The sequence below is a fragment of the Drosophila simulans genome, chromosome 3R, assembly GCF_016746395.2.
Source record: "Drosophila simulans strain w501 chromosome 3R, Prin_Dsim_3.1, whole genome shotgun sequence".
Lineage (NCBI taxonomy): Eukaryota > Metazoa > Arthropoda > Insecta > Diptera > Drosophilidae > Drosophila > Drosophila simulans.
In genome coordinates, this window is record NC_052523.2 from 5898787 (window position 1) to 5910883 (window position 12097).

Sequence of the window (12097 nt, forward strand, 5' to 3'; positions counted from 1 at the left end):
GTGTGATCGGTGCAGCCTCCTGGTGCGTTGACTGGTGTCCAGCAGGTCTTGTGCCAGGTTGTTTGGGTGGTCTTGAAGCCTCTGCATGTACTGCCTGCTGCTTTTCTTAATCTCATCCTTCACCCAGGGGAAGCTGAGGACCTCGTGTATAGTGGCATTATCGTGGAAAGGGTGAGCGTTTGTGACTGTGCGGAGCGTTTTGTTTTCGAATGTCTGGATTATGTTGATGTTACTTTTCGATGCAGTGCCCCACAGTTGAATGCCATACGTCCAGATTGGCCTTATGATCGCTTTGTAGATAAGGAGCTTAGTGGAAGTCGGTAGCTTAGATTGTCTGCCCATCAGCCAGTAGAATTCACGGACTCGGTTCTCCGCCTGTTTCCGCTTCTTTAGCAGGTGTGGTCTCCATGTAAGTCTCCTGTCCAGTGTAAAGCCAAGATAATTTGGATTGGCTACCTCTGGGATTGGGAACCCGTTGAAACTGACTGGTGGGCAAGTGCCGCGTCTAGTTGCGAAGGTGGTAGCGGTTGACTTGTCGCTGTTTACCGATATATTCCATCTCGTGTGCCACGTGTTCAGTAGATCTAGTTGCTCCTGCATAGTCTGGGAGGCCTCTGCTGGGGTATCTGCTGTTGTTAGGAACGCAGTATCATCGGCGTAAGTGGCTGCCATAATGTACTGGCTCGGTATCACCGGCAGGTCAGCCGTATACGCGTTGTAGAGGAGCGGACCGAGAACGCTTCCTTGGGGAACTCCTGCACGGGCTTCTTTGACGTCTGAGCGCGCTTCTCCACACCTGACGGCGAATCTTCTGCCCTCCAGGAACGATTTTAAGAACTTGAAATATGGCTGGGGCAGGCCGTTTTTGAGCTTTAGGAGGAGACCGGGGTGCCAAACACGATCAAAGGCTTGCTTAATGTCCAGCATTACTGCTAGGCAGTATTTCTTATTCTCAAAGGCGTCCAGGATATATTGCGCTACTCGGTGGCCTTGCTCTGGTGTCCCGTGGCGGCGCCTAAAGCCAAACTGGTGATCAGGGATCAGACCAGCCTCCTCAATCACCGGCAATACTCTGGTCAAAAATACTCTTTCGAGTATCTTGGAGAGTACTGGTAGTAGGCTGATCGGGCGGAAAACATGTCAAGCACTTGCCGTATATATTGTATATTGGGGCATGTGTGTCGGCGCCTGTTCGGATAAGTATGCAAATTCCCCCAGGTGGCTCGCACTGACTGACTGCCGGGGATTGTAAAGTGACAGCGATATCTTGGGATGGGCTCTGTGGGCAAATCCCTGCTTCTAGGCATACAAAAAAAATCCATTCGAAAAAAATGGGAAATGAGGAAATGTATCAAATGTCAATCTAATTTCATTTTTACGCTCGACCAACTCTGCAGGAAGCCGCTGCTGCCTTACACTTATATATAGATTTCTCAACAATTTGACAAATCGTATGTTGACATTTGCTGACGTCTCTCACACACACTCACTCACTCACACTTTTATACACACTCACACACCAACGTACGTGACAAAGAGTACGAATCGGGATATCCCCATTGATATCTCGCAAAATGGCAGAAGGGGCGACAACAATCCCAAATCACTGATGACGCCAATGGATGGCAACTGTAAAACCCAATGAATTGGAAAATGTTTTGTTAGCTCTCCCATCATCACTCAAACAGGTGAAAAGGGAGGAATTCATGTGATCACAAAAGCATTGCCTAAATGGCCGAATGAAATTGATTCGTTGGCCGAACGAGTTCTTCGAATTAAATAATTATGTACCTGTGCGACTCTATACAAAAAGATTAAAAAAAAAAAATGGGGGCTAGCTCTAAATTAGAATTCAAATTCGAATTGAACAGAAGGTGAAATAAGGGACAAAAGATTTATAAAATGATTTAGAATTTACGAATGCAGGTAAAACACGCATACCCACATGCTCGCATTCAACAAATTTAATGCATACAAATGAAATGAACGTAAATTGATTTATCTGGGGCACAAAGAGACTTCCAGAGGGTAAGAAGGGAATTGGAAGGAGCAGCGTGAAGGGTCCGCTTCATTCACAGGGGACACATTAGCCGCGGTCCCTCCCACACACATCCGAATGCAAATTACTACCCGAAAAGTATAATATGAAAAATATATATACTTTTTCATAAGATTCGTGTATATTTGAATTGTTTGATACATTTTTTTAACACGGCTGAATTATTTAAAAAAATGTAACAGACAAAAAATATTAAATATAGTATATACATATAAGCTTAATTTAATATTTAATTCCCATATTGTTTTATGTTAGATTTTTAAAATAGATCAAACTAGGATTTTAAGAACTATTAGAATTCTGTAGATTTTAGGCCATTTTACATATTTAGAGAACATGTAATAAAATATTTAGGCCAAAACTTAGCCTGCCCACGCGATAGATTTAAGTAAAACAAAATCTTAATTTTATGTAGTTCATAAAACAACACGCAACGCGGAAGTGGCAAAGTCCGTGCATTTTATTATTATTATTTTTCCAGTGCACACGCGACCCACACACGCATGCTAATATGCTCGTAAAAAGGCAATTTCCACAAATTCAACGCACCTCAGTCACCTCACGCATTTGTTTTTGTATTTGTTTTGCCTTTTCAGGGGGTGGGTAGGGGGCTGGTGATGAGATGTTGTTTCAGAAGGACGAGGGCCGCTAACTCAATTTTCTATTTGCAAAAATTTCTGGTTCCATTGTGGCTGGCCCTGAGGTCAGAAGGACGCACGAGGTGGGGGCGGTGGTTGGTTGTGGGCGGGATTCTGGCCCCCCTGTCCATTTGGCCACCAGCGAGGCATAACTTATGCCACAGATACATACGCACACGGCCGCGTTTTGCATACAATATGTCGGTGTGGGTCCCAGCATACATTTATTTCAATTTTTACAACTCGGATGCCATTCCGCGCGCACTCTTTTCCCCGCCATACACCGCTTTCCCCCCACCGATTTTCCACCGGTTTTCCCTCAGTTTTTTCCCCAAACTGCCGGTGGCGCCCTTAATGCGCTTTAAGGCTTCGACATTGGCTTTCGTATCGTTGGCGGTTCTTCGTCTGCTTTACGATTACGTTTTACAAGATTTGCATAAACACTTTTATCGAAATATAAATGACTTAAAGTGCTTTGAATATATCAGCATGTACTATGCCCTTCCATTGAACATATCAGCTAACTAATTGATGTTGAGCTGCCTAACAATAACATTGTATAATTTGAATTTCTAATACAACTTAGATTTATGATTGCTTTCAAAAGGCAAGTTTCTAGCTATCGAATTTCCCAAATACTATTTAATACACATACTCATATTTTAGAGTATTCTTTTTTTCGTGGAACTTAGAAAACATTCCTCAAACTGAATTTTCTTCGCATCGCCTTCATGAATTTTGCAATTCTCGGGCGTCACATTACGCGCTCCTTTATGGCGTCACTTTAACGAGCTATCAGTCCCGAGCTTTGTTTGGCCAAAGGTATATTAAAAGGGATACGGGTATTGGCCGAAGGATATTGGCTAGACAGGAGGGGGAGGGGAAGGTTGGGGCAACTTCTGAAGACGTTGAGCAAATTTGAGAGTTGAGCTAAATAACTACCGGCAACTTGAGATTCCTGGAATACGACGTGTACTAAACTTGAGTGAACGAATAATCCTTATCATGAATAATCCTTGGCTGCTCATATATCCTATTCCTAAGCTTCATAAGGATAAAGTTGTGGAATTTAATGTAAGCAATAAAATATAAAAACACTATTTAATCCATAATAACATATAAGAATAGAAGTCCGTATAAATTACATACGGAAAATTAACTGATACACGATCGCAATGAAAAGATAGTTCCGGTCTAATATTATTGGGTTTCTCCTTCATCGGAAATAAGGCTGTGCTATCAGGAAACTAATTCAAATTTCAGAGGGCCCACTTTTCGGGGCAGTAATTCCCAAGAGCGATTCTGGATATCCGGCAATGAGATGCATAATAAAAAACGCCAACGACAACAAACTAACAAAAGTCAAAGCAATTGTAATAAATGACAGTCAGACATCTGCCAAGTGGCCAAAGGACGAGGACGTGGGCGGTTACTTGGCAAATGCCAGCTCGGCAAATCCTCGCCAGCTTCCGACTTCTCCCATCCCCCACCACCACCGCCAATCTCCCGGCCAGTGATATCCAGTCCGTACGGCGTCCCCGGATGGTTGGGAAATTTTCTAGCATTTTAGCATCATTAGCATTGATTTATGATTAAGTTCAACCTCAATTTTCAGTTAAATCGTTTTCCCTGCCAGCCTCGTTTGGCGCTTGTGCGTCCTTCCCCCCTTTTTTTGGCTAGGGATTCTGGTGAAAACTTGCGAACTGTTTTGGGGTTTGGGGGGGAATTTCTGAGCTTCCTTGGGAAGGGGCTGCGGGGTAGGGAACTCCACTAAGGAGGCTGGCAAAACGTCGAAAACAAGAAATCAGAAAATCAGAAGTAGCTGCGATTCTCACAATCGGACGCACTGATGTGTATAATGATCTTTAGCTGGGATTTAAAACGGATAATAAATAATAAAAATACATGGCGATAGGGAGGCTGAATGGAATGGGGCGGGGTATGGGGAAGGGGCAGTTCTGAAAGCAATTCGAGCTAACTGTAAGTCGGCGCGTTCTCTTATAAAAAATGAATCGTTAAAAGGCCGCACAACGAGAAGCGAGAAGGAATATAAATGTTCGTTGCCACAACAAATCAAAAAACGTAAGGCCAGAAACGGAAAAATAACACAATATGCGGGAAATGTAAGTCGCAAATGGAAGACAAAGCTTGACAATGGCAATGATATATTATGGACCACTGTCTCCAGCCAGTTTTCCCCTCCACAAATATGGCCTATACTATACTTATACTTTATTAGGCCGCAGTGAAATTGAAATGGGAATGGAAATGGAAATTGAAATAGATAGAAACTTTAATGACGAGTCCTGTTTGTAGCAACAAACTGATATGAATGATGCTTTGCTCTGCTGTGAGTTGAACAAATGGAGCCGACAATATAGCTACAGCTTCATAATCTCAGCCGAGCAACAACTACATTTGAATAATGTTGTTCAATAAACTGAATTGCTTTCATTCAGCCAGTATTTGCAATCCCATTGATTCCCAGCGCTAAAGGAAGCTCACATCGTTGGCTGGCATTTTTCTCGATTTAAACGACTGAAAGAGCGAAAAGGCACAGGCACAGCCGCCGCCGCCGCCGCCGCACAAGCGGCATTGAAATATGGAATAAGTTAAAAGGATTTATTAACTTTTAAAAGCTTCGCACACAACAATGCCAAAAGGTCCAACAGCCAACGAGAAAAGGACAAATATTGCATGCTGACTTCGGAAAATGCCAAAGGTACTTGCTATCAGAATGTCAGCAGGGTCCCTTTAAAGTGAATCGAATGTGCGATTTATACAGCCGCTTCACGGCCTTTTGTCGCTCAATCGGAAATTGCTCATACGCGGAGTGAAAATAAGCCAACGGTGCGGATGAAAAATGCACAATGCCGTTGATCTCCAGTCATTCATTCTTTCCCAATGTCAGCGGGTTTCCTCAAGAGACTGATTGGAGTAATGCACTGAGAGTGTGATTAAGTCCAGAGGAAAACAGCAGGTGGAAATTAGTTGAAGGAACAAGTGTTCTTAAATCGGAGGAACTGGATCTAATTGGATCAAAATGGGACAGCAGCAAATAGAGCATAAGATCTTTATGTATTTATCACATATATATTTTACATTTTTTTCTTTCTATTTCTGTGAGTATTTTTAGCATTTCTAGCTGGCAAAATACATTATTTCCGATAGAAATATGTCATATGCCGCACTTTTCATTTAAAACCAATGCAAATATTCATAATTTGGGTGTTTTAAGCTTTTACCAGCGAAAAAATCAAATCTAGCTCCTGCTGAAGTGCCCCAATATATCAAATCTAAAAACAAACTCGTCGGGTCGGCTCTAGGGGTAAATGCACATAAAAAATGCACTTTTCTCTAGCTGGGGCAATACCATATATTCTTTATACAATAAACATCACCCACACTCTGGCAGCGAGGGGCTTTTGGCTGGTGCCACCATATTCGTGAATAAATTGTGCTGCCAATAAAAAATATAGCAAACTCAAACAAAAATGCACACAAAGCACATAAATTGGCTTCCTGTCGCCAAGGCAGCGACTTATTCGATGCGATCCTCAACCCACCACCACAAAACCACTTGCACCACCGAATCCGAGGGAGCAAACCCACTGGCTGCGGAAAAAATAAACTGACTGCGACTCCTGCTGGTGCACGTGAATCAACCAAACAGGAAACAACCAAACAGCAGCTACTTTCCGCCCATGGTCAAAAGCAGGCACACTTGGAAAATAAATCAGTATACATATATAATGCGATTTACTACTAAATAGTCTAGTATGCATTACTTATATATTTGTCCTAATAAAAAGTAAAACAAAGGTAGAAACTGATAGCTTTATTAAAAGTACGTACTGCTCAGTCTCCGTTTAGATTTTTAAAGACATTAACCATGTTTTTATAATATTTAAAACGAGTTTGGTTCTGAAGATATATATCTTATATCGCTGATATGCGTTATCAAATAAAGGAAATCAAAGAAATTAGCTTGTGATTATATCGTACGTAGGACTGCCCCCTTTTCTCGCAGTGCACTATTTGAATTAAACACTTTTTATGCACTGCCTTTGTGATGCTGCTGCTCCAGTGCAGCTCTCAATGGAAATTAGCACACTTTTCACATTTTCTCTTTGAGCGTCTGGCGCTGGCGATTGCAGTTTTTAATCCATTTTCGCTCCCTTTCTGGCGCGCAACTGTTCGTAAATTCAAAAGTTCGGAAGCTGTTAATAATGTCGACAGGCGCACGACACAAGTATTTCATTAGAGAAAAAGGATTCCCATCCCAATCTCATCGCATCCTGTCGTCACTTCTCCAGCGGGCCAGAGCAGCGTTTCCTCTAATTTTCAATTTGGCTTTTGCCCGAGTTTCGTGCACGAAATGTTCTCGCGTGTCGTGATATCTGTTCAAAAGCAATTACACAATCGCTCCAATGGCAAATGAAAGAAAAACTAATTAAATCCTTTGTCCAGCGTTTTGTCATACAAAAAGCAGGAGGTGCAAACGGGGGGTGGGCAACAGTACTACCAAGTAGTAGCAAAACAGAACGTTGGCCCAACTATTTAGCAGAGTTATTCCAAGCGGGCATTTGCATTTCTTAACAATCTAGTATCTGTAGCTCTATGCAAATCAAATCTGCAATGCGCCAAGCACTCTATTCTCTATTCTATGTTAATGTGATCGATATCCTTTCGATTTCAGCATAAATGGCGCATCAGCGGCATCCATCTTGATGTAAGTGGGATTACCGCTGAGCCCGTGGCGGAACAATGTCATCGACAATCGACCAGGACCTCCGCGAATGGAGAAGGTTGTGGCAGACGGATGGTAGTCATAAATCCCGCACTGGCTTCAAGCCCATTAGGCTAAAAGAGTGGCCAGTGAGTTGGCAAAGTGTCTGCGGCAGGTGCATTCCCTGCCCCACCTGGCACACCCGCCTCCCCCGCTGCATTGATTTATGCCAATCACGATTCGCTAATAACTCAGCGGGTCCACCCATGCCGCTCCTCCACTTGGATGCTACTGTTCCCGATGCTGTCATAATGGCAGCAATTTGAGGGTTAAATTGGATATGCTTCAAGCGATGACAAAGTTGGTCACGTGCTCATTTTTGTACCCCCTGTACTTAAGTTTACAGGGGTATATTACTTTTTAAACGTTGTTAAATAGATTTGATATCTATGGTCATATTGATATTTAAATTAAATAAACATGCTAGGCACAATTAAGCGTGCTGCCATCAATTATTTCTCCCTTTAGATATGATAGGCCTTCATTAGCTGTTAAGCAAAATTCAGTGATAGGTATCAGATAGTCCTTACCTCCATTCGATTCTATCCCATTTTCCTTTGCTACTTGTAAACGGTTCCACATAATTGACGTTTCATTAGCATCATCTTTTTGTCTGCTTAAAGGACATTTGCCATGCAAATTTTCATCTCTGGCGCCCTCATCGAACGCACTTTAAACTTGATACCTTGGCAATTAGAAAGGTCAATCGAATAATGATGACGATGCTAATGATGACTATAATGCTGATGCTGATGGCACTCATAAAAACTTAAATTCCTGCACCCACACACCCACACACACTCCGATTGCCGTGGCGTCCTTGCAGCACTTGGGAAAATCGAACTTTTGAACTCACACACAGACAGAGCGACACAATAAAATGGGAAAATTTCATAAATGAACAAGGATTCAACATCAATTTATGACATAATGATATTTGAGTGGGGCAAATTGCGTTAGCCCAATGTGTGTGTGAGTGGGGAACCTAAGCAAGTTATGTATATATATATATTTTCTTCCGTTTTTTCTGCCACTTGTGTGTGTGGGTCACAACCTTCTTGGCATGCTTGTCCCGGCGATTTGGCTTCGTTTTATGTAAATTATGGGATTATATTGTGATTTAGAATGGGTTACAATTGGAGCTTAGGGAGCGCATTAGTCGCATTGATAGGGCGTTAAGGTTAATTTAAGTTTTTATGCGGTGCCCATTAAATTGAAGCACACTCTCCGTAAACGCGATATTTTCGAATGGCCCCTTTTCGCCGCACTTCAAGTGATTAATAGCCGAAAAACTTGTTTTCTAATTATTTAACACCCGAAAACTACGACAATTAATTATGTGGCTGAACAATGAAGCCCCTGACGGACATTTTGGGTGACAAACACACACACAAAACGCAAAGAGCTTACACATTGCTACTACAACAATAAATTTTATTGTGCAGCTCACCCACGCACACACAAGCAACCACACACACTCACACACACCCATAGAGACATTCAACATTGTTGTTACGAATTTTGCATAGGACATTTTTTGTTCCTGTTTTTTGGGCTGCCAAATGAAATTGTAGAGAAATGCACATGCAGAAAAGAAGTCGCAAATGGAAAATATTCTTATTCAAATACCTAATTCTCTCTCTTATACTCTTATTTCAAGAATGAATGTCATTCACAGTAATGTCTAATAGGGTTTAAATAACAAATTATAGATACATATCACAGTTTTTATACGTAAAACATTCCATATCAGTTTCAAATATATTTTTTAGCATGCATTTTTATTTAGCTTAGGATAACCCTTTAATCCGTCAAAATTATTGGCAGTAAATACACTTACCATGGGTGAATTAGTGTATTATATACAAATCAATTTAATGTGTATGTAATGAATTAAATACGTAAATAATGCAACTAAATTGAGCATGATAATGTCTTCAACCCATTTTTAATCACTCTTAATAGGCTTAAACATCAGCATATTAAATGTAAACCAATATTAAAATGTTTTTTCCCCGATGTCATTTTTTCGCCAGCAATTTTCCACTATGGAAATTTCGAGTTTCCTATACAAATTCGGCAGCACACAGATCCAGATACACATGCAACGCATTGCACTGCAGTCGGGTTAATTGTTTTTAGGCATGCAGAAATACACAGATACGCAAAAGAGAGAGAGAAGCTGGAAAGAATCATTTAATGGCATCGCACATTCATTTGAAACTTTTTAATTAAACAGAATACTGTGACAAATTATTTTAACGAGCTTTTCGCACTGCAAATTGAAAATGAGGATTGCTTTAAAGACCTCGTCGTTCAAATGTCAACCCAAAAGGCGGAAAAGCCGAAAAACACAATATCAGAGGCTCTAGGGATTCCACAATTACCAAAACAAAAAAAATATATAAGAAACCAAAATAAAACAACAAAGGACCGTCGGAGAAATCTGCTTAAAACAATTATTTCAGAATAATTGGCTTTAATTGCTGCCAGCATCTTCAGCCTCGACAACGTCGTCGGCCAAGAGGGAAAACTTATGGCCAAGTGTAGGTCATAATGGCATCTATCAGTGGTTGGCGGAGGCAGGGGAACGTCGAGGGTTGCGGGGGCCGGAAGCGGAAACAAGCAATTTTGCGGCAAAGTTACGAGTGCCACAGACAAGAAAAACAAAAACGTGGCGATAAGAAAGCCTGGATGGCTCCAAAGTGTGCAAGTTTTCATTCTCTTGGCAAAGTAACTCAACAAGTTCATGCCTTAGATATGGCCAATTTTATAATTAACCGACTTTGTTTAAGATTTTGTCTGCTTGTATGGCCGGAGCAGAACTTTAAAGTTTACGGCCCAACTAAAGGCGTATTTCATCCTGAATCAGTGTAAGAGAAACGATCCAGTTGATAGAACCATTTAAAAAGGGTAAAACCATTAGGACCGCAAAGCACCAAACCACTGGAGGTAAACAATGTTGTGAAAGAAGCTGCAAGAAGTGGCAAATGTTTATTGTGCTCAAGTCGAAAGTCTAAAACTCACCCTAATTGCTCGAGCACACCTCGCAATGGCCCCGCAAGATTAATGATGGAATTAAAAACCAAGCCGTGTACTTGTGTGTGCGTCGAGGATTGCACTTAATTAAAAATGTTTGCCTAAATTATGTACAGACAATTAGAGAGGCAGACGGCCCAGACAGGCATTTCCGCAATTTGCGGTTAGAATTTTTCCCATCCCAGTCCGCCGCCGAAGTTCATTGTGTTGGGAGTGAAACATGAGTTTTCCTCGGCGCCAAACTCACTTACCGCGCTTATTATGAAGGCAATCTGGCTGAAAAGAAGTCCTTAAGTGGCCGACGCCTCATATTTTCATTCTTCCCGTTCCTGTTCCTATTCCCGTTTCGGTTACTTTCGCTGTGAGCAGGGCTAATTAATTGCTTAAACAATTGCACTCCTAATGGCAGCCGCATTATTGTCGGCCCCCGTTGCGTATACTTAATGCGCGAAATTATTTCACGCTCACTTACAAGTGTCACAATTTCGAGCTGTGTCCTCGTCGCTGCAAATGAGACCGCATAAATTTTGCAACCATGCAATGCCGCCTGCCACGCGCCACAAATGCAATAATTGCGCATTTTGCAATGCGACCCTGGCCAAATGTGTGACACTTGGCCAGAAGAGGACTTAGCCTCTGGGCCACACACGGCATAATGCCATGGTAAATATTTGTCCTCGACATGCGGAGCACCAAATAGTAATTAAGCGAATATCATTTCTGACAGAATACTCGGTGGCCCACAGATATGTGGGTATGCTTTGAGGCTTACACACGGGCTATCATTTATTGGTTTTCATCCAATCGATCGGCTTAAGCTACTTGCTCTTGCAGCACTGATCCTTGGGCCCATTCTTGCACACGCACTTGCAGTCCTGGTTGCAGGCACAGTTGTCGCCGCACTTGGTGTCCTGGCACTTGCAGTCTGAAAATTGTGATTTATTTAATTAATTTCAACTAATATTTAACTAACTAATATTTCACTTACTAGTTCCGCAGCCTTTGCAAACCATTTTGATTGTTTATTGTGTTTTGATTGGTTTCGAAAAAGTATCTGAATACTCTGTTTGCCAGTTTGATCGCGCCTTTTGTATATATAGTTCCCACCAGCAACGAAGTGCCGTGTGAATATTATTGCACACCGTTCTGATTGATAAGTTAAAACGTGCGCAAAACCAACAAAATTACATGTTGCACCCAACTTAAAACGGGTTAAGATCCCATGCATTATCAGTCAAGCAGCTACAAAAGATAAGATATCAAATGGGGCGTCTTATCAGATGCACTTAGAGAAAACTCAGCAGCAGAAACAATAACTGAAACATGTTGAAATATAAGCATAAGAAATATAGTAAATATTACCTCATTATTATTATATTGTTATAATAGTTATTACTATATTACAAGTGCTCTTAAGAATTTAATTGAATTTATTTAATATTATTTTTAGATCTAATTACGAGCAAAATTAAGATTTCTTCAGTATGTCTGTGTGATACGCATTATTTACAATTACGTTTTAAAACCTGTCGCACAAGTTTATGAACACATTTTCCGTCTTGGCCCGAATTT

General features: G+C 41.3%; 1 protein-coding gene across 1 annotated transcript; it reads right to left on the reverse strand.

Moving 5' to 3' along the window:
• Window positions 1-11242: 11242 nt before the first annotated feature.
• LOC6739688 (metallothionein-3) lies at window positions 11243-11664 on the reverse strand. Its single transcript, XM_002076547.4, has 2 exons — window positions 11514-11664; window positions 11243-11450 (listed from the first exon to the last, which is right to left on the reverse strand). The coding sequence occupies exons 1-2, from the start codon at window positions 11536-11538 to the stop codon at window positions 11344-11346; spliced, it is 132 nt and encodes a 43-aa protein (XP_002076583.1). The 5' UTR covers window positions 11539-11664; the 3' UTR covers window positions 11243-11343.
• Between the last annotated feature and the right edge of the window lie 433 nt (window positions 11665-12097).

What these genes read in the sequence shown, in the direction of transcription:
- LOC6739688 (XM_002076547.4), bottom strand. Translation starts at nt 11,538, where the DNA reads ATGGTTTGCAAAGGCTGCGGAACTA. An exon ending in TTGCAAAGGCTGCGGAACTA is followed by an intron (nt 11,451 to 11,513) that starts GTAAGTGAAATA and finishes CACAATTTTCAG; the next exon opens with ACTGCAAGTGCCAGGACACC.